Source organism: Melitaea cinxia, chromosome 14, assembly GCF_905220565.1.
Source record: "Melitaea cinxia chromosome 14, ilMelCinx1.1, whole genome shotgun sequence".
Taxonomy (NCBI): domain Eukaryota; kingdom Metazoa; phylum Arthropoda; class Insecta; order Lepidoptera; family Nymphalidae; genus Melitaea; species Melitaea cinxia.
The window spans coordinates 17,075,873-17,098,346 of record NC_059407.1 but is presented as its reverse complement, the minus strand read 5'-3'; the positions used below and the strand labels follow the sequence as shown (position 1 = coordinate 17,098,346).

Genomic DNA, 22,474 nt, shown 5'->3' with positions numbered 1-22,474 from the left:
ATATAAATCTTTAAGCCTAGCGCACTAGAAAGAATCTCTTACTTTATTCGTTAATAGGTCGATCGTGACTACATTAAATGACGTTAAAAAAAAAAAAAAAAAAAAAAACATATTACATTGTCTTTCACACATTACGAGAGAATATGGGAAGTAATAATAATAATAATATATACTTTATTGTACACCAAAATATAAACAAACAGTAGTAATTACAACAAAAAGATGTACAAAGGCGATCTTATCGCTGAAGAGCGATTTCTTCCAGATAACCTTTGGGCACAGGACATGATATAGTAGCGACGGATAGGAAGCGTACAATATCCTTAAGGATGAATAAAAAAAAAATAGTGTATAATAGATTCCTTAATTCATACACATACACATACAAGTACAAATATCCATACATAAATAATCAAAATAGTTTTAATATACGTGTATAATTGTAAAATATATATTGATAATATAAAATATGCATGTTAAAATTCTGAATATTATTGTATGTTAAGGGACATATAGTACTTCTTTAAACGTTGCTTAAAACAGGCTGGAGTAGAAGCACGTCTTATTGAAAGCGGAAGAGAATTCCAAAGGCGGACAGCTTTAGCAGTGAAGGAATTAGAATAGAAGGAGGATTTATGGGAAGGAACTTTTAGAAGTAAATTGGAATCAGATCTAAGGGAACGTTCATGGGAATTGCAAAGATACGTGAACCGTTCTTTAAGATATTGAGGGGCATCAGGATTGAAAAGTACACAGTAAAGTAGGGAAAGTACATGAGTATTCCTGCGAAAACGAATCGGGAGCCACTTGAGTTTCTTACGGAAATCGGAGACGTGGTCGTATTTGCGAAGGCCAAATACGAACCTTATACAAAGATTCTGGAGTCGCTCAAGCTTATTCAGTTGCTCCTCTGTAAGATCTAAGAAGCATGCATCTGCATAGTCAAGAATCGGCAAAAGGAGTGATTGGGCTAGTGCAATTTTAGTAGGCAAAGGAAGAAAGAACTGAAGACGACGAAGTGACCCGACGGCTGCAAATATCTTTCTACTAAGTTCAGTTAATTGAGGTGACCAGGAGAGAAACTGATCTAGCGTTACTCCCAAATTCTTAACATTCTTGCTGTAGTTCAGAGTTGTATTGTTAAATACTAACTAAAACACCAACTCATAATACTAAAGTATTATGAGTTGGTGTTTTAGTGCTGTCTGGTTTTTATGACCTCAGACTTTTGTTACTGTGAATTAATTTAAATAGTCAAGGGAAGGTTTTCTTTATATACTATAAGGTGTAGTATACCCAAAAAAAAAAAAAAAAAATTGTTCTTATTCTATCCTGTTTTTTTCGTATTATATACTGTCGCGCATTAAAATAATAATTTTAGAGAATATTATCTTTTAAAGCGGCGAACTAAAAAAAAAAAAAAAAAATTAAATGTTGGATCGAAGGATGTTTAAAGAAAAATAATACATTTAAATTAATTTATTACCGTGAAACATAACTCACACTTCGTAAGATTAAATTTAAAAATACAATTAAGATGCTGAAATTAAAATTATGAACTCTCATATTTATCTTAATTTTTAACAATAAGAACAAATTTATAAAACTGAAGTTCTAGAACGTGGTTTCGTACTATTCCTGGCACATAGTTGGGGGTGAAATAAGAGCACTTAGCCGGTTCGGGTCTCCGATGCACCACGTGGCTCCGCACTCGCAGCTCCACTCATATGCCAACGCTGTAGAAGAGCGCCGCCTGCTGACACCGGGGTCGAAAACGGGAGGTAGGACGAACTGCTGACGTTTAGAACTGGAAATGTTAGGGTCCTAGCGAAAACCTTAACAACGCTACGCCACGTGGTCACACCCAGGGGCAACCGGTACCGCAAGTGACCGCTTCGCCAAGGACCCCAAAAAAAATTGCACCCCGAATCTGGCCGTGGCTGAAGACGAGGAAAAGGAAGAACTACTCGCCACGATCGCTTATATAGTGGCGAACAAAACCGGTGATTATATAATAGCTACATAAAGAATTTTTTTTTTTGGCGTATGAAGGCTCATAACGACCTTGGACAGGAAGTAGAACGCGGAGAGAGGAGAACGACAACGGCAAAACAGAAATACTTTTTTCCTAGCTGCTTTTTAGTTATAAACTGGCGACCCGTCCCGGCTTCGCACGGGCAATGCTGATACTAAATATACTACAGAATGTCTTTTTACACAACGTTTACAGCTTTTTTGTCATTAGACAATACAAACATGTTTTCTTTAGAGGTTATTTTTGAAAAAGCGACGTATAATGAGCTATGTGAAAAAAAAAAACACTCAACGCTCAAATCTAAGCCTGCGACGTTGAAAATTTTATTCAGTTCTTGTTTGAACTCACACCTTAAAACTATACTTATGATTATAAACATATTGCCACATTATTACTGTGTGCTGCAATAAAAAATATTTTACTTACTATTCGTTCGACTAAAAAACAAAAGATAATCAATAATTATCAACGACAAAAGATAATTATGTACCCATTTATTAACTATAATTGTTTTTAAACTATAATTGTGTTCGCTCGCAAAAGAAAAAAAACCGACTTCAATTACATCGACAAGTAATACAACGTAGATCGACGAAAAAATAGTCAATTAACTACGCGTTATCAAAGATTACTCAATAATTATGTTTGCTCGCAAACGAAAAAAAAGCGACTTCAATAACATTGACGAGTAATACAACGTAGATCGACGAAAAAATACTCAAGTAACTACGCGTTATCAAAGATTACTCAAAAATTAGTTACCAGATCTCAATAAAATTTATATGTGACCACATGACAAACATCAACTTTCGATTAAATTAAAAATTATTAAAATCGGTACAGCCAGTAAAAAGTTATTGCGGATTTTCAAGAGTTTCCCTCGATTTCTCTGGGATCCCATCATCAGATTCTGGTTTCCGTATTATGGTATTAAACTAGGGATATCTTCTTTCCAACAAAAAATAATTATTAAAATCGGTATATCCAGTAGAAAGTTATGTGGTATAATACAACGTAGGTCGACGAAAAAAGCGTCAAGTAAAAACGCATTATTAGATATAACTCGAAAAGTAGTTGTTAGATCTCAAATAAATTTAAATGGGACCAAATGACACACACCACCTTTCGATTAAAAAAAATTGGCGAAATCGGTCCACCCAGTTAAAAGTTCTGATGTCACATACATAAAAATAAAAGAACAAAAAAAAAACAGTCGAATTGAGAACCTCCTCCTTTTTTGGAAGTCGGTTTGTTTAGGCTTTCATTCATGAGAAGATTTATTATTACATATATTTCAAGTTAAAGTTTTATTCTACAAAGTTGCAACACAAGAAATTAGTTTTTTACAACTGGTATCACCGTTCCTGCCCAGGCGTCACTTTACTTGCAAGAGAGAATCGAAGCCATCAAAATGGAGTCGAATAATCTAGCATTAATTTAACAAATTATTCATATTCATATTCATGTAAGCGCAAACAAGTTTTTGGCGACCGTGTTGATTACGAATCTGCAAGATGAACGATTAGAAAATTAAAATCAACAAGAATCACCTATGAAATTTTACATATCAATAATCATAATCAAGATTCAAAATTCAAGATATACTTTAACTACTAATTAGAACCAAAGGCCTGATCCTGAAACAGCAGTCAATTCATTCATTTAATCAGAAGAACAATCATACTTGAAAAAATGATCGGAAGGGGCGGCTACGGCGTGACCTTAGCTTGGTGCGCAGAACCCATCGTGGACCACGCAGCTTACTAAGATAAGTGCCCTAAATTCCCTAAAATCCTTTTTTCTATCCATCACATCATCCTATACCCAATTCCAGCTTCACTTGTGCAAATTAAATACAGAAATTGCAAGTATTAACATGTACGAAACACGTGTTTTATCTACCTACATTCATTTTGTTAAAAGTTATATTACGTTCTAATTTCATTAAAAACAATTAAGAATCAACATTTTTAGACGTAAAATATTTAATTATTTAATAAAACCATAGTAAAACTAACAAAGAATTATTCAATAAAGTAAATTTAATATTAAAAAGTTACTTATTTTAACAATAGATGAACAGTATTATATTTTTGTTATTTTTATATACGAGTTATACGAATTAATGTAAAATTGTAATACGAATTAACGTAATAGTGTTGACGGGAAATCATATTAATTTATTCGCCGAATACTTCAGGATTTTCGAATGCTGCGCGTACGCTTGACGCTGGCCGACCGGTGCAGCTAGTGGATCAGCTGAGCGGTAACCAGTGCTTGCTGCGAACATTTTTTTTTTGTTTACGAGCGGAGTCCTGAGCATCGTCGAATTGAGGAGCGTGAGACATTATTTTTTTTAACTACCTACCTAATTTATTTTCGATTTGCCTATTCACTTCTTTGCATTTAGATATATTTTTTTTTTTTTTCATAATCACTTCACTTTATTTCAATTAAGTATTTGTATTGGTTTTGTAATAGTTATAAATTTAAATAACCACAATGACCGAAGCTAGTAGCATCTCAACAGTTAATGCAAAGGAGTTGAAGGATCTATGCGTAAGACGTAGTTCTGTAAAAGGCCGCATTACTAAATTTAAAACTTATTTGAATTCTATTTCCTCGATTAGTTTGACGTCGCTTCAGATAGGTGAATTACAATTAAAGGTAGATAGAATTAAAAAAACTGTCAGATGATTTTGATATGCTACAATCACGAATAGAAGTACTTAATTTTGAGAATATGACCAGCGAGCTTATCGAGCGTGATAATATTGAACAGGATTTTTGTATTACTATTGCAACGGGGTTACAAATAATTCAGAATAATCAGAAAGACACAAGTAACACTAGCTCGCCGCGCGAAGATCAAACTGTTCTTGAACATTCTTGTTGTAATCATGATCGTCACGAGGTCAACTTTAAGCTTCCACAAATTCAGATTTCCAAATTTGATGGGTCTTATTTCAGATGGTTAGATTTTCGGGATTCATTTTTATCACTAGTACATAACAATAATCGACTTCAGTCAATTCATAAATTTCATTATTTGGTATCATATTTGGAGGGGGATGCTGCACGTATAGTTTCTAACATTGAAATATCCGAGGCAAATTATAACGATGCTTGGCTTTTGCTTTGTGAGCGTTATGATAACAAAAAACAACTTATAACTCATCACCTCAGTGCTCTTTTTAACATAAATACAGTGGCTCGTGAATCAGAAAGATCACTTAGATTTTTGGTAGATCATGTAACAAAAAACCTTCGTGCTTTAGCTACTTTAGGCGAACCCACTGACAAGTGGGACACGCTCATTATTCATATGGTATCCTCAAAATTAGACAATGTTACTATGGTTAAGTGGCAGGAATATCGTAATACATTGGATGATGTACCCACACTTAAACAATTTCACAAATTCTTATCCGATCGTTCAGATGTTCTCGAAAGTTTAAATCGAAATAAACCAGATAAAATATTGTCTCAGTCACGACCTGCAATTCCATTAATTCGTAAAAATAATTTTGGCGAACGACAATTAAAATCTTTTGCAGCCACAAGTCAAATAAATTATCGCTGTGTTCTATGCAAAGGAGATCACCGAATATATAATTGTCCTATATTTTTAAGCAAAAATGTTGAAGAACGCAAAATTGAAGTTTCTAAGTTAAACTTGTGTCCTAATTGCTTAAGATTTGGGCATTCAATTCGTGAATGCCACTTAGGACCTTGCCGTGAGTGTAATAAGAGACACAATACTCTTTTGCGCATCACCAAAAACAAAACTAGTTCTAAAATTCCTACAGTAGAAAACGATACTAATCTTAGTAATAATCATTCATTAGCAAATTTTTCTAAACAAAACTTTAATCAAATCATATTGTCTACAGCATTAATCAATGTAACAAATCCTAATACAAATCAAAGCAAAACAGTCCGCGCACTGCTGGACTGCGGCAGCCAATCTTCATTTATTACTCAATCTCTTAAACAAGTATTGTCGCTAGATTCAAATCCAATCCATACAATCAACGTTATAGGCATAGGCAACAACTCTTGTGATAAAGTCACAGAGTCATGCAATTTGAAATTCAATTCATTAGTTAACAAAGATTTTAGTATTTCACTTTCATGTTTAGTACTAAAGAATCTTTCAGGAGAAATCCCTATTCAATCCATCAATATTCAGCAATTCAAATTACCAAAAAACATTCAGTTAGCAGACCCGACCTTTGATCAACCCGCACCAGTAGAAATTATTATTGGTGCCGATGTATTTTGGGACATCTTAGGCTCTGAGCAGAAGTCTCTGGGCCCTAATAATCCTAAATTAAGAAGTTCCAAGCTAGGGTGGCTGATCGGAGGCCCTATCTCTACCTCTACTCATGATATTCATAAAAGCAAATATAATCAATGTCTGTCTAACCTATCCTACTTCAACAAAATTGATTCACAATTATCTAAATTTTGGGAATTAGAATCAGTTCCTCAAGATCCAATATTATCTGATACAGATAAAGAATGCGAAAACCATTTTATTCATCATACATACCGTCTCCCCACGGGTAGATTCTGTGTTAGGCTCCCATTAGCTAATACACCCGATGTGTTGGGCGATTCTTATACACTAGCGAAAAGGCGCTTCCTTAATTTAGAAAAGCGATTAAATAAGAAACCAGAAATGAAATCACAATATAGCAATTTTATTAATGAATATGCACAGTTAGGCCATTTGGAAAAAATATCAACTTCAAATCTAGGTACATCATATTTTTTATGCCATCATGCTGTATTCAAAGCTAACAGCGAATCAACAAAATTACGAGTAGTTTTTGATGGGTCGGCACGCACTTCCTCAGGTCTATCTGTAAATGACATACAGTTAAAGGGCCCAAATATTCAAGACTCTCTTTTTTCCATTTTGATAAGAGCCCGACAGTATAAATATCTCTTGACAGGGGACATAGAAAAAATGTACCGCCAGATTCTCCTTCATGAAGAGGATCGTAATCTGCAGCTCATACTGTGGAGAGAAGATGAGTCAAAACCTTTAGAAACGTATCGATTAAATACTGTCACTTACGGGTTTAGAAGTGCCAGCTATTTGAGTACTCGGTGCCTTTGGCAACTAGGGGAGGAATGTGATGACGATCTCATAAAAACAGTTATTCAACACGACTTTTACGTTGATGACCTAATAACTGGTGCAGATGAAGAAGATACTCTTCTCTATATACAGAAGTTCGTAGTTGAAGCACTTAGGAAGGGATGTTTTAATTTAAGAAAATATAGATCAAATTCAAAGGCAATTTATCAGTCTGATGTAGTTGATTCAAATGATAATTTAAGCATTAGTAATTCATTAAATACATTAGGGTTAGGTTGGAATTCCAATACAGATAATTTGCATGTTTCTATACAGATACCTTCAAGTAATGTGTTAACCAAAAGATTCATATTATCATCATCATTTAAAATTTTTGATCCTCTTGGGTTATTGAGTCCATGCATAATCAAACCTAAATTATTATTACAACTTTTATGGACTGAAAAACTAACTTGGGACGAACCAGTCTCCGATCATATTAATTTGGAATGGAAAAAATTTGCTGATAATTTGCATTGTTTAAAATCACTAGACATACCTAGACGCACACTTTGTGATTCACCATCATCCATTGAACTGCATTCTTTCAGCGATGCATCTCAGTCTGCATATGGGGCGTGCCTATATATGCGATCCCTTGACTCTCTAGGTAATGTTACCGTTTCTTTGTTGTGTGGAAAGTCCAAAGTGGCGCCAATAAAACCAATGACAATACCACGGCTTGAGCTGTGCGCCGCTTTATTGTCTGCGAGATTGGTAAAAACAACTATTGATTCTTTAAGATATCAAAATGTACGTCTTATTCATTGGTGTGACTCTAGTGTTGTCCTTGGGTGGCTCCGAGCCAACTTCAGTAATTTAAAAACTTTCGTAGCCAACCGAATTGTTGAAATTTGCGAGTTAACAGATGCTAATTCTTGGCGTTATGTTCCATCCTCTGAGAACCCTGCTGATCTTATATCAAGAGGAGTACAACCCAATGAAATTGTTAATATGTCATTGTGGTGGTCAGGGCCTTCATTTCTTTTAAAACCAGAGTGTGAATGGCCACAATTAATTAAAAATTCAGATTCTATTTTACCGGAAATAAAATCACATACAGCTACAATAAATTCAGTGAATTCTGTCATAAATATAGAAAATTACTCTAAGCTTAATAAATTAAAACGCGTAGTTGCATATGTAAAGCGATTTCTTTATAACATAAAAAATCCTAAAAATAAAATAGTCAGTAAACTTACAATTGAGGAATTGAATGATTCATTTTATTATTTATGTATAACAGCTCAAAAACAGCTATTTCCACAAGAATATGATTCGTTAACTAAAAACAAATTGATGAATTCTAAGTCAACCATTTTATCTTTGTCTCCATTTATTGATGCAAACGGTTTAATTAGAGTCGGTGGTCGTATAGATGCTTCTAATTTAAGCTATGATAGAAAACACCCGATACTTTTACATGCCTCTCATCATCTTACTAAGCTCATTTTTGAAGATTGTCATTTACGAAATTTACACGCAGGCCCACAATTACTGCTCGCTTCTGTACGGGATCAGATATGGCCTATCAATGGTCGACGCTTAGCTAGAAGCACAGTTCAAAAGTGCATCACATGCAGACGGCTGCGAGGTAAAACTCTAAGTCCATTCATGGGAACTTTGCCATCACAACGTGTTACAGTCGATTTTCCGTTTCGTACTGTAGGCATCGACTTCGCGGGTCCATTCATGATACTAAATAGACGGGGTCGCGGAGCTCGGCTTGTAAAATGTTATTTGTGTCTATTCATTTGCCTTCGCTACAAATGCATACATTTAGAAGCCGTCAGCGATTTAACCAAAGACGCATTCATAATGACTTTACGCCGTTTTATTGCTAGGCGTGGTAAGCCGCTGGAAATATTTTGGTCGCAATTTTGTAGGAGCAGCTAAAGAAATTGCTATTTTTTTAAAATCCTATTCTGATTCAGTGTTAGATTTTGCGATTGGAGAGGAAATAAAATTCAAATTCTCACCATCTTATGCTCCTCATTTCGGCGGTGTCTGGGAAGCCGGCGTAAAATCGGCTAAATACCATGTTAAACGTGTTATGGGTAACACCCACTTAACTTTCGAAGAGATAAGCACACTATTTGCACAGGTGGAAGGTATCCTTAACAGTCGCCCGTTGTGTCCTTTATCCTCTAGTCCTAACGATTTTCTTCCCCTCTCTCCAGGGCACTTTCTTATTGGACGACCAATCACTGCATTACCTGCACCTGAGCTAGTGGAACAGAAGACGACCGCACTCCAACGATATGCTCGTCTTGAACAAATAAGGCAACATTTCTGGCAGCGCTGGCACAAAGAATACATCTCGGAACTGCAACAACGTTCCAAGTGGCGAACAAAGTATGGACCAGCTTTGAAGATTGGAGATTTGGTCCTACTTCAAGAGGAAAACTTGCCTCCCTTATGCTGGCGTCTTGGACGAGTTGCTCGTCTCTACCATGGACCTGATGGTGTGGCACGAGTGGCTGATGTTAACACAACCAGGGGCTGCCTTAGAAGACCCCTCACCCGCATCTGCCCACTTTTGGACGACGAATCTGTTGAAAGGAAATCTTTCAACGCGGGGGAGGATGTTTAGGCTTTCATTCATGAGAAGATTTATTATTACATATATTTCAAGTTAAAGTTTTATTCTACAAAGTTGCAACACAAGAAATTAGTTTTTTACAACTGGTATCACCGTTCCTGCCCAGGCGTCACTTTACTTGCAAGAGAGAATCGAAGCCATCAAAATGGAGTCGAATAATCTAGCATTAATTTAACAAATTATTCATATTCATATTCATGTAAGCGCAAACACGGTTAAAAATACTCGTTGTTTTATAAGCGCAGTTGTTTGACTATTACGATTATTAGGCACTAAAAGATTGATTATAGAAGCAATTCGTTTAGATCCTATAGATGTAGCAGAATAAATCAAATATTTAACAGCTATTTCTGATAGCACAAGAGTGAAATGTTTACTATATCTTCATGTCTGTTCCATAATGATGAAGTTGTTTCCTTTTCTCTGCGTGGAGAAGTGCCTACGAAAATTACATTTCGTTTTAGGATAATTACTACTAATATTATAAATGTGCATATGTTTGTTTTTTACGCTTTTACGCGAAAACTAATTAACTTTTCACCATGGAACTTTGTACATATATTCTTGGAGGTATAATAAGTAACATAGGAAACTTTTTATTAAAAAATATATATTTTACGAAAGCTAAAATCTCTCTACTTATTTAATGGCTTCAGTTTGAGCGAAGCTGCGGGTAAAAGCTAGTATGTAAATAAATAAACTAAAAGAGGAAAAAAAAAAAAAATATGTAGTGTAAATAAAGTTCAGTAGATTAAGTTTATGATGTTCTAGTTTAAATAATTGACGAGAAAAAAAAGTTACTTAAAAAAAAAACGTGCAAGCTTTAGACTACACGACTGAAGCGTTACGAAACATAAGTCTCTCTCTCTTTCTACTCCTCTCAACTTCCGTTCGCCTCGCCCGATCACACTTTTCGTAACTCTCATCACGTATTTCCCAGTTTACTCCCCAAGACAAACTTGCGTAAAGAAGTTTTACTTCAAAATATTGAGTATTGATATTTAAATTTCAATATCGAACTATCGATATATCGTCCAAAACAATATTAGTAATAAATATCGATATTTCTAAATAATAATATCGATATTTCGATATGTCGATATTTTATCAACAGTCCTGCTTTCCACCTGGTCTCATACAACATTTTGTGGAAGAAACTACAGAAGAGCGGTTCACCTGTAGATCTCATTAACATTCTTTCATAACAAGTATTGGTATGGGAACCAGGTCAACCAGGTCAACAATGTACGTTGGGACGGAGCGTTGTCTCGGCCGTATGGCCTGGAGTGTGACGTGAGACAAGGAGGTTTTTTTTTAAGAATTTCGTTTAGTATCTTTCGAGTCTATCCCAAATAGACAGAGAGACAGACAGAGGTGGCGGAGGACTTCCTTTTGTAATATCTTAAGATTTGCGCCTAGATTACTGCAGTAAGCGTATGTAATATAAGTATATTAAGTTCATTGATCCGTCTTTACGTGACACCATACACCTTAGAATCCCGTCCCGGTTGTTATCATGTACACCTGATAGCGATCGTTACTCATAGTAGGGAATATATCCGCCAACCGCATTGGAGCAGCGTGGTTGATTAAGCTCTGATCCTTTTCCTACATGGGGAAAGAAGCCTGTGCCCAGTAGTGGGATATTACAGGCTGAAGCGAAGCGTTGCGTGCTGCGTACCATTCTACTAAAACAACTACCTTTCTGCTAAGTGATTCCTGTGTTATAAGAAATTGGTGATATCATAAATTATGTTATCTTGTGCCAACATTGACCACTGAAGCCCACAGTAGACCGAGTACTCAGAGACGATGAGCGAGAGAAATCCACCTCATCCGTCATAAAGATTACTTATTTATTTACTAGGTGTGTCCGCGACTTCATACGCGTGGTATTGAAAATATCTTGTTTAGCTCGCAGAGCTACAAAATAAAAATATTTCTCAAATAAAAGTAGCTTTAGTTACTCCTTATTACATCAGCTATCTGTCAGTGAAAGTCCCGTCAAAATCAGTCTAGCCATGTCAGAGATTAATCGGAACAAATAGACAGACAGACAAAAATTGTAAAAAAATGTTATTTTGGTATATGTACCGTGTATACATCTATATGCGATTAGTAAAAAGCGGTTATTTTAATGTTACAAACAGACACTCCAATTTTATTTATTTGTATAGATGTTAGGTACTGTTTGGCACTTCAACTTAGGCTACTTTTATTTTATAAATCTGCGAAATGAACAATACCTAACTTTTTTGTTAAATTCCACGCGGACGAAGTCGCGGGCACAGCTAGTATGAAGAATAGATAAATTTACTAGCTGACTCGGCAAACGTTGTCTTGCCGCTAAACGCTATTTAAGAATAGAGGTTGGTGGTAGAGGGGTAAAAATTTAGGGTTGTATGTATGTTTCAACGCCAAGTCATAATAAAATAAAAATATAAAGTTTTGTCGAAAACATACAGAAACTATACTTAGGTGTGGGTCACCCTCATCATTAAGGAGTATAAAAATAGACGTTAGTTTATTGCCTACCTACCTACCTACCCAGTATGCATAAAAAAATCATTTCAGCTGGTTCAGAGGAGTTTGGCAACAAACACCGCGGCACGGGAATTTTATATATTAGACTAGCTGCTGCCCGCGACGTCGTCGTCAAAACCTTTTACCTACGATTATACCTTTTAAAATAACATTCCCGTTCTTCTGTACATTTCATATCTACAGAAAGTCCAGTAACAAAGGGAGACTGTCTTTTGTAAAATTGACCTTCAATAATTGTGTTTGCTCGCAAACGAAAAAAAAACCGACTTCAATTACATCAACGAGTAATACAACGTATATCGACGAAAAAATAGTCAAGTAAGTACGCGTTATCAAAGATTACTCAAAAAGTAGTTATCAGATCTCAATAAAATTTATATGTGACCACATGACAAACATCAGCTTTCGATTAAATTAAAAATTATCAAAATCGGTACACCCAGTAAAAAGTTATTGCGGATTTTCAAGAGTTTCCCTCGATTTCTCTGGGATCCTATCATCAGATCCTGGTTTCCTTATCATAGTACTAAACTAAGGATATCTTCTTTCCAACAAAAAAAGAATTATCAAAATCGGTAGATCCAGTAGAAAGTTATGCGGTATAATACAACGTAGGTCGACGAAAAAAGCGTCAAATAAAAACGCATTATTAGATATAACTCGAAAAGTAATTGTTAGATCTCAAATAAATTTAAATGGGACCAATTGACACACACCACCTTTCGATTAAAACAAAATTTGTCGAAATCGGTCTACCCGGTCAAAAGTTCTGATGTAACATACATAAAAAAAAAAAAAAATACAGTCGAATTGAGAACCTCCTCCTTTTTTGGAACTCGGTTAAAAAGTGCTTATTTTCAGCCTGTTTTGAATAAATGACTTTATGGTGATTCTGCTGAATTAAGTCATAAGTTGTGACTGAAGCAGACGGAGAATACACACGATAAGTTGTAGCAACGCAGGTATTTTCAGTTTCTTTAGGTTGAGGCGGCGACATCTGTACTCATATCATCACTTTTTATGAACGAAACCATAGCGCGATATAATTCGACGCCAACGCCATCTAGTTAGAAAAAAGGAAACATTTTTATATGATAAAAAAATATAACATATTTAAGTTATGACTTTACAAGATTTTAACATAAAATAAATGGCTGTGTGTGAGTAAAAAAAATATATAGCTAGTTCCACATCTCACTTAAGTTTATATGAGACATGAAAATATATAAATTAAGAAGCAATAATAAAACCAATGAATACCGAACAAAAATATTAACAGTCAATGTTTATTTTGTTAACCGACTTCCAAAAAAGGAGGAGGTTCTCAATTCGACTGTATTTTTTTTTTTTTTTTTATGTATGTTACATCAGAACTTTTGACCGGGTAGACCGATTTCGACAACTACTTTTCGAGTTATATCTAATAATGTGTTTTTACTTGACGCTTTTTTCGTCGACCTACGTTGTATTATACCGCATAACTTTCTACTGGATGTACCGATTTTGATAATTCTTTTTTTGTTGGAAAGGGGATATCCCTAGTTTGGTACCATGATAAGGAAACCAGGATCTGATGATGGGATCCCAGAGAAATTGATGGGAATTCTTGAAAATCCGCAATAACTTTTTACTGGGTATACCGATTTTGATAATTCTTTTTTGTTGGAAAGAAGATATTCTTAGTTTAGTACCATGATAAGGAAACCAGGATCTGATGATGGGATCCCAGAGAAATCAAGGGAACTTCTTGAAAATCCGCAATAACTTTTTACTGGGTGTACCGATTTTGATAATTTTTAATTTAATCGAAAGCTGATGTTTGTCATGTGGTCACATATAAATTTTATTGAGATCTGATAACTACTTTTTGAGTAATCTTTGATAACGCGTCGTTACTTGACTATTTTTTCGTCGATCTACGTTGTATTACTCGTCGATGTAATTGAAGTCGGTTTTTTTTTTCGTTTGCGAGCAAACACAATTATACTAACTCTATTACTATTTATTCTGTACTGTAAAAAAATATAAGCATGTCTTATCTGTATGATATATATGCCTGGCATGCTTGATTTTCCTCTTTCTTCGTTATTTAGCTCAAATTGCTTGCAGCAATAGCGTGCCGTTTTCGAATTTAAATTTAGTTATAAATTTATGCATTTCTTTTTGAGTTCTGTTTGTTATTATTATTAGATACAGACAAACTCGATGAATTTTATAAGACGTAGATGAAGCAGCTTAAAACTTATATAAAAACATTTTTTTTAATTGTGTTGCTCATCTCTGAAACGAATTAACGATACAATTTTAAGAAGAAAATGCACATCTTCATCTATAACTTTTAAAAGCAACTATTAACCTCGCCTACATGATCAAATTTAAATTAGGTATTTATATCCAAAAAGGGATTGATGATGATGTTTTTGTAATCTCATAGATGGCACTGCTGTAAAATTGACTTAATACTACTTATATTCATTTAATTATGTTTATCGGCCTAAGTTACTTATATTGCGTGATATTTATAGTGTGAAGCTAGCTTATAGCATGGTTATTATTAACATAATAACAACAACATTCAAATATGCGTCGTTAGATTACGCGTTGTTACAGAATGCGTTGAAGAAATAAAGGTTCACTGCTCGTTCCCCTTAGGTGATAACGTGATAATATGTAGCCTATATGTTGACCCGACTTCTTAATAATATTCGTGCCAAATTTGAAGTAAATCCTTGCAGTACTTTTTGAGTTTATCCCGGACATACATACAGACAAACAGACAAAAATTCTAAAAACCATATTTTTGGCTTCGGTATCGACTGTAGATCACACCCCTAGTATTCTTTTAAAAAAATATTCAATGTACAGTTTTGACTTTCCTACCATTTTATTATATGTACCTATAGATTAAATTAAATTATTTTAAATGAACAAGACACACGACTACCAGTTTTTTTCACCGACTTCAAAAAAATGAGGTTCTCAATGCGAGTGTATATTTTTTTAATCTTAAGGTGTATGTGTCGTGCATTTAAATTTGATTGAAAATTTATATATATTACTAGCTGTACCCTGTGCGCGTTGCTACGCTTTTTTATTTTTTTGGTCGTATCAATTTAGAAACCTTTGTGAGCTCATGCACAAACTTTGCTGAAGATCATGACATGATCAATTTAGTTTACGATTCAATAAAGGACACGCAGACAAACATTCATTTATAGATATGTAGATATTTGATAATGCGTATTTACTTGACTATTTCTTTGTGACCTACGCTGTATTACGTATGTATACCGCATAACACATATTACACATTTATGTACGTAACAGTCGTAATAAGCAGGCTAAAGATACGATTACACTGGATCGTAATTTTTAGCTCAACCATCGTAACGCAACGTTCACTTTCGGTTTGTACGTAGGTAGCAGTGTTACGTACGGAACTCGTAAAAGGCAATCTATTTCTTCGAGTATATAAAATCGAGGGTCGTGTCGTGCACGTGTCACAGAACAGAGAAACGACTTCGTCGGAGGCACCGGCGGCGGCGGAGGGCTTGCTCGATCAATCGGCCGCGCGCTCCGGCTGCCGAGCGGCGAGCGCTCCGAGTGCAGCGCGCCTGCGTCGGGGCGGGGGCGGGCGGGGCGGGCGGGATATCGCGGGAGGGGCGGGCGGCAGGCGGCCGCCGCGCTGCAGTGTGTCGCGGCGTTACGTCATGTGTGTGTCGCCGCCGCTCGGGTGAGAGACGTCTCTCGTGTTATGTTGACGGCGCGAGGATGAGATCGTGCGACACGTAGCGCCCGACGTACGGTGACGATGAAGTCGAACGATCGTAAACGTAACGCGCTGCATTTACTGGCGCGTGAACTTACACGTGGGCAAGGATTCGCTCATTTAAACGTCGCGTAGTGATCGCTTTTAGCATCGAACTGTTGGTGTAAAAATGTACGTAGTGTGGGACACCAGGACGTTGAGAGTGAATGTGTCACGTCGCTGAGTGTGAGGCACGATGAGCGTGGGCGCGTGGGGCGGGGCGCTGGCGCTGGCGCTGGCGCTGTGGGCGCGCGGCGCGGCCGGCGGCTGCGGCGTGGCGCAGTTCGCGTGCCGCAGCGGCGCCTGCGTGCGCCTGGACGCGTTCTGCGACGGCGAGGCGCAGTGCGCGGACGGCAGCGACGAGCCGCCGCACTGCTCCGTGTGCAACCGCACGTACTACGGCCTCACCGGCGTGGCGTACGCGCTGGCGCTCCGCGGCGCCCCGCGAGCGCCCTTCCTGTGCCACCTCACGTTCACGGCGGGCGGCGCGGCGCACGGCGACCTCGTGCAGCTCGCCTTCGACGACTTCCGCGTGGGTCGCTACGAGCGCGGAGCGCTGGACGGCTGCCCGGACGGCTACATGCAGCTGTCGGAGCTGGGCCGGCCCTTCACGGGCGGCTCGTGGTGCGGCTCGGCGGAGGGCGTCGCGCTCTACTACAGCGAGACAGCCACGGTCACCGTCTCGGTCAAGCTGTTCCGCACTCGCCTGGGCGAACCTTTCGGTTTCCGGCTCCGGTACAAGTTCCTCGCTCAGCGCGACGCTATTGTGAGGTTAGCGTTGCGTTTTCAAAATAATATATTTAAGAAAACTAGTTTCACCCACGTTAATGTGAAGATAAAACTGACTAATATATTATATGTTCTATAGCCTGCCTCTGTAAATGGACTATCTGACACAAAATAATTTTCCATTCGAACCGGTAGTCGCTGAGATTAGCGCGTTCAAACAAACAAACTCTTCAGCTTTATAATATTAGTGTATGGATAGTAATATTAAAAAGCTCTGGTAAATATTTATGATTCAAGTAATGTCAAATTATTCTTCGATATATCTTTGTTAAATGTATTTCCATTGCTGGTAGGCGGCATTCGTCGATACAATATGTAGAATTGATCCGTCACGAGACGTAAAGATTTCTTGAGTTTTAAAGGGTCATGTATTCTGGCAAAGTTTTCCTTCATACATAAGTTTAAATTTAAACTGCATGGCTGCATTTTCAAAGTAAATAATTGTTATGTAAAACGAAAAAAAAATCCGACTTCAATTACATCAAAAGTAATTCAACGTAGGTAAATGAACAAATAGTCAATAACTTGATGATATGCATTAGTGCTGTGTGGCTACGGCACTAAAGAATTTAGCCACCCCCTCTCTTCCCGTGGGTGTCGTAAGAGGCGACTAAGGGATAACAAGGTTCCACAACCATCTTGGAACTTAAAAAGCCGACCGATGGCGGGATAACCATCCAACTGCTGGCTTTGAAATACACAGGCCGAAGAAGGGCAGCAGCGTCTTCGGTGCGACAAAGCCCGTACTGCGGTCACCAACTCGCCTGCCCAGCGTGGTGACTATGGGCAAAACACATAAGTTCACGTTATTTTTGGCGTAAACTTGTGGAGGCCTATGTCCAGCAGTGGACTGTATAGGCTGTAATGATGATGATGATGATGATGCATTATTACAGAAAACTCAAAGAGTAGTCGTCAGATCTAGAATCAATCATTGAAATCGATACATCCAGTAAAAACGTATGTAGTAACAGGAATAAAAACGTGTTTGTGCAATTCACACACGGTAGAAGTGAGAGATCTGAAAAGTTGTAGGAATGCAAAACGCGCATACGCGTTTTAAGCAGTTACGTATTCTATCTTATTCTCTCATAGATTTGTGTTTCTTTCTTTATCGTGACGCATTTTCGTTTCTTCAAGTATAAAATCACAACGATTCTAAAGAATTTTAGCTTCAAAAATACTATGGAAATAAGAACTTCCTCCATTTTTAAACTCGTTTGAAAGGCGTCACATTGTTCGTGTTACGTAAAAGATTCGGCGCCTTGGAGGCTCCGCTGGAGCGCGGCGCCGTGTCGCCGGGCACCTACTGCACGCGCACGTACGAGGAGTGCCACCGGAAAGCGTGTCGCTTGCAGAGCCCCAACTACCCCGGCATGTATCCGAGGTAAACCGCTGGGCGACTCGTGCTTGTAACAGTTAACGAGAAGACATTTCATTACAACGCCGTGTTCTCGACAGGAACGTGACGTGTTACTGGAGCCTGCGACAAAAGGACATTCCCACTTGTAAACATGCAATGATTTCCGTGCGCCAGGAGTACTCCCATAAAATGCAAATCAAACGCTCCATATCTATGGCCAGGTCAGTTGTCGTTTCACACAAATTTATAAACATTAAATTATTTATTTACACTCGTATATTAGTGTCTCGTTTTGTTCATCGTATGTACTGTAAGAAGCACCTACACAAAGCTGCGGCTAGTAAGTCTCGTATCACCACGAGGTGTAACGGAAACGGTCCGGTTGCAGCTTGAACAAGACGGGTCGCGCGGTGCGCGCGTGGCGCGAGTGCACGGGCGAGCGCGACCGGCTGATCTTCTACGACGGCGCGTCCACCGACGACCCCGTGCTGGTGGAGTACTGCGGCGGGGACTGGCTGCCGCCCGTGACGTCTCGCGGGCCCGAGATGCTCGTGGCCTTCCACTCTTCGCCCTTCAGCGCGCCGCCGCGCGCCGCTGCCGCGCACGCCCCGCTGCGGGGCTTCGAGCTCGACGTCGATGTCATATTCGCCGATTCCGACTCCCTGGACTACGCTAGGTTCGAACGAAATACATTTGTGATTATATTTTAAATAGTTATTTGAATACCTATTTATCCGCCTTTTATCACACAAAGGGAAGCACGGCGATGTGAGTTTCACGTGAAAGCTTCCTCGTCCGAGGAGGAGCTGAACGCGACGGCCTTGAACGTGAGAGGACGTCGCGGACGTCTACACGCTCCCACACACACCCTTCCCCCGAACACTTCTTGTACTTGGACGTTTCACGGACGACCAGGTTAGCACATTTCTTGAAATATGTTATTCAGGTAATGTTTTAAGCTAAAAAGGTTCACTTTTGTTTCCTACAGGCGATCTCGTTTGGGTTTACTTCTCGAGTTTCACACATTACTCGTTAGTGGACGCGCGGCGAGCTGAGAGTAGCGAACGCGAGGAGGAGGGCGCGGCCACAGTGGGGCCTCGTTTGCCGCCCGAGTATGCGCGCGGGGCGGACGCCAGCGGGGCGTGTGCCGTGGAGCTGCGCATCTGGGACGGCGGCGGCGCCGGCGAGGCTGCGACGTTGCTCGGAAGATACTGCGACTCGGCGCCGTCGCTGTGCGCGCGCGCCGCCTTGGCCAACGCCACGCGCTCGCCGCGGCCCTGTGCGCCGCCCGACGGCTACGTGTCGGGCTCGTCGCTGCTGTCGCTGGCGGCCACCACACTGCCCGGCACTGCCACGCACCCGCTCGCGTTCTCGATGCACTACGAGTTCGTGGACTCTCGTCTTGAAGGTGTCGCGCTGCCGATATCGGAGATTCGCGTGCGCGTCGAACCCAAGGAGTGCGCGAGGCGACTGACGATGCCGGGGGCGTTCGATTCTCCCCGCAACGCCCTGTGGTTCGGGCGCGGGGGCGCGCGGCGTCTGCGGTGCCTGTACCGCTTGCAGGCTGACGGCTCTCGTATAGAGCTGCGTCTCCTGGCCGCCGCGTTCGGCCGCGCGCCGCGCTGCTCCACCCGTCTCGACCCGCTGACCGGCCGCTCGGCGTGCGTGCCCGATCCCGTCGACCCGCTCGACATGGGACCCAGCGACGCGCCTCTAGATTTTGACGACGATGATACTCCACTACGAGTTCCACATTTACGAATTTATGAATCACCGTGGCCGGGATACAGGGTAAGCGACATCTGATCGTCTTCGCCGCCACAGCTGTCGTATTTACTAATTTAGTCATCGAAAGTAATTTGCGTTCAGGTGCCAGTGGGGTGTATATGTGACAATGCGAGTGCGCCGTTAGCTATGTCTTCGGGGGGTCCGGCTCTCGAGCTAGAGCTAGTGGCTTCGACGCTGGCCGCCGGCGAAGACCACCGGCACGTGCACTTCCGCGGGGAGTGGGCGCGTGCGCAGGCGCCGGCCAACTGCGCCGGGCGCCGCCGCCTGCCGCCTCCGGGGCAACACGTGCATCTCGTCTACCCTTACAAGTTAGAATCCTACCACATATTTATAGCGCAGTTTATCTCAATTGTAAAAAAATGTCTTAACTTTAAAAATATGTTACGCTCAGTGGTAACAAAATGTCGGAGTGTGGTGAAGCACCATTCCTGGTGGCGGCGCGCGGCAACCGCTCCGTGTTCCTGCGCGTCTGGGGCGAGGAGCTCCCGGCCAGCGCGCCCACGTCCGACGCCCCGCTGTGCCCCACCGCCAACCGCGTGCTCGTCTACGACGCGCACTCGTCGCGGTGAGCTTCTGCGCTTTGTACACTATATGTACTGATAGATTACTCTGTCGTCAATTTATTACAATCGCATGACTGCTCCAGGCTCGTGAAGGCGGTGTGCCCCGGCGGAGAGGAGGCGCGCGCGGTGCAGATGTTCACGGAGGAGTGGTGGGCGCGCGGCGCGGGGCGCGAGGCGGCGCTGCTAGTGGTGTGGGCGGCGCGCGAGGCGGGCGCGGCGCGGCTGGCGTGGATGGAGGTGTGGCGGCCGGCGGGCGCGGGGGCGGGCGCGGGCGGCGCCAACACGTCGGCGTGCGAGCACGCGTGCGGGGCGCTGGGCGCCTGCATGGCGGGCGCGCTGGTGTGCGACGGGCGCGCCGACTGCCCGGGCGGCGCGGACGAGCAGGGCGCGTGCGGGGCGGGCGCGCGCCTGCTGGCGGCGCTGGGGGCGGGCGGCGCGGGCGCGGCGGGCGCGCTGGGCGGCGCGGCGGGCGCGGGCGCGCTGCTGCTGCTGGCGGCGCTGGCGCTGCGCCGGCGCCGCGCGCGCGGCAAGCGGCCGCTGGGCGCGCTGGCGGCCGGCCGGCGCCTCACCGAGGAGCTGCTGTACGACGCGTCGCGCGCCTCGTCCGTGTCCTCCTGACGTCGCGAGCGCTCCGTCGAGTACATCCACGTGGACCGCGAGACCACGGTGTGACGGGGCGCCGCGCGAGTGATTCCTTGACTGTTAACCTCATCGTGTTCGCACTCGAGATTGCCGATTTCGATAACGTCACTGCCGACGAGATTATCTTAGTGTATTCGAATACTTTAAACGAAGGCGATCCCGCTTCATGTATTTTGTGTTCCGTGTTGTTTGCAAGTCAGAACGAGAACGAGCACGTAAACGTGAACCAGTGACTGCGGTGTAAATAATGTACAGACGTCCGCGGCGAGCAGCGCGCGCTCTGTTAAGCGGCTCTCGCGGAGAATTCCGTTTCGTTGTTATTATTTTGTATATTCTACGATGTTTTCGATGATCTGTCCCGTCCTTCGTTTTCACTGAGTTGTGGATCGCTAACATATAATTATATAGTTCGAAGTAAAAACATGACTATCATTTTTTACCTTTAATATTAGTCTTAAGAAATTGTTTTATATTAAAGTAAAAGAGTGCAACAATCTCGTAAATGTGAAATTGAAACACTTAGAACTATCAAACGTATCATTACCAGCACGGATATTAAACGCTTACCTTTATTAACCGACTTCCAAAAAAGGAGGAGGTTCTCAATTCGACTGTATTTTTTTTATGTATGTTACTTCAGAACTTTTGACTGCGTGGAGCGATTTCGACAAATTTTCTTTTAATCGAAAGGTGGTGTGTGTCATTTGGTCCCATTTAAATTTATTTGAGATCTAACAATACCTTTTCGAGTTATATCTAATAATGCGTTTTTACTTGACGCTTTTTTCGTCGATCTACGTTGTATTATACCGCATTACTTTCTACTAGATGTACCAATTTTAATAATTCTTTTTTTGTTAGAAAGGGGATAGCCCTACTTTGGTACCATGATAAGGAAACTAGGATCTGATGATACGATCCTAGAGAAATCGAGGGAAACTCTTGAAAATCCGCAATAACTTTTTACTGGGTGTACCGATTTTGATAATTTTTAATTTAATCGAAAGCTGATGTTTATCATGTGGTCACATATAAATTTTATCGAGATCTGATAACTGCTTTTTGAGTAATCTTTGATATGGCGTAGTTACTTGACTATTTTTTCGTCGATCTACGTTGTATTACTCGTCGATGTAATTGAAGTCGGTTTTTTTTCGTTTGCGAGCAAACACAATTATTTTGACGTTTTAA

General features: G+C 40.7%; 3 protein-coding genes across 3 annotated transcripts; all 3 read left to right on the top strand.

Annotated features, from left to right (window-relative positions):
* The first annotated feature begins 1,690 nt into the window (after positions 1-1,690).
* LOC123659463 lies at positions 1,691-9,037 on the top strand. Its single transcript, XM_045594676.1, has 4 exons — positions 1,691-1,781; positions 1,869-2,003; positions 5,314-8,261; positions 9,029-9,037. Exons 1-4 carry the CDS (start codon positions 1,691-1,693, stop codon positions 9,035-9,037), a joined length of 3,183 nt encoding a protein of 1,060 aa, XP_045450632.1.
* Positions 9,038-9,220: 183 nt separating this feature from the next.
* Positions 9,221-9,995, top strand: LOC123659775. Its single transcript, XM_045594952.1, has one exon. It carries the CDS (start codon positions 9,238-9,240, stop codon positions 9,775-9,777), a length of 540 nt encoding a protein of 179 aa, XP_045450908.1. The 5' UTR covers positions 9,221-9,237; the 3' UTR covers positions 9,778-9,995.
* A 6,339-nt stretch (positions 9,996-16,334) lies between these two features.
* LOC123659461 lies at positions 16,335-21,704 on the top strand. Its single transcript, XM_045594675.1, has 9 exons — positions 16,335-16,909; positions 18,183-18,314; positions 18,389-18,511; positions 18,679-18,966; positions 19,045-19,205; positions 19,279-20,081; positions 20,160-20,386; positions 20,470-20,643; positions 20,725-21,704. Exons 1-9 carry the CDS (start codon positions 16,335-16,337, stop codon positions 21,257-21,259), a joined length of 3,018 nt encoding a protein of 1,005 aa, XP_045450631.1. The 3' UTR covers positions 21,260-21,704.
* Positions 21,705-22,474: the final 770 nt, after the last annotated feature.

Coding starts and splice junctions, on each gene's coding strand:
- LOC123659463 (XM_045594676.1), top strand. CDS start 1,691: ATGCACCACGTGGCTCCGCACTCGCAGCTCCACTCATATGCCAACGCT. Junction 1,782..1,868: donor ACCGGGGTCGAAAACGGGAG/GTAGGACGAACT, acceptor GGTCACACCCAG/GGGCAACCGGTACCGCAAGT. Junction 2,004..5,313: donor TATAGTGGCGAACAAAACCG/GTGATTATATAA, acceptor TTCGTGCTTTAG/CTACTTTAGGCGAACCCACT.
- LOC123659775 (XM_045594952.1), top strand. CDS start 9,238: ATGGGTAACACCCACTTAACTTTCGAAGAGATAAGCACACTATTTGCA.
- LOC123659461 (XM_045594675.1), top strand. CDS start 16,335: ATGAGCGTGGGCGCGTGGGGCGGGGCGCTGGCGCTGGCGCTGGCGCTG. Junction 18,315..18,388: donor TACCCCGGCATGTATCCGAG/GTAAACCGCTGG, acceptor TGTTCTCGACAG/GAACGTGACGTGTTACTGGA. Junction 18,967..19,044: donor GACTCCCTGGACTACGCTAG/GTTCGAACGAAA, acceptor TATCACACAAAG/GGAAGCACGGCGATGTGAGT.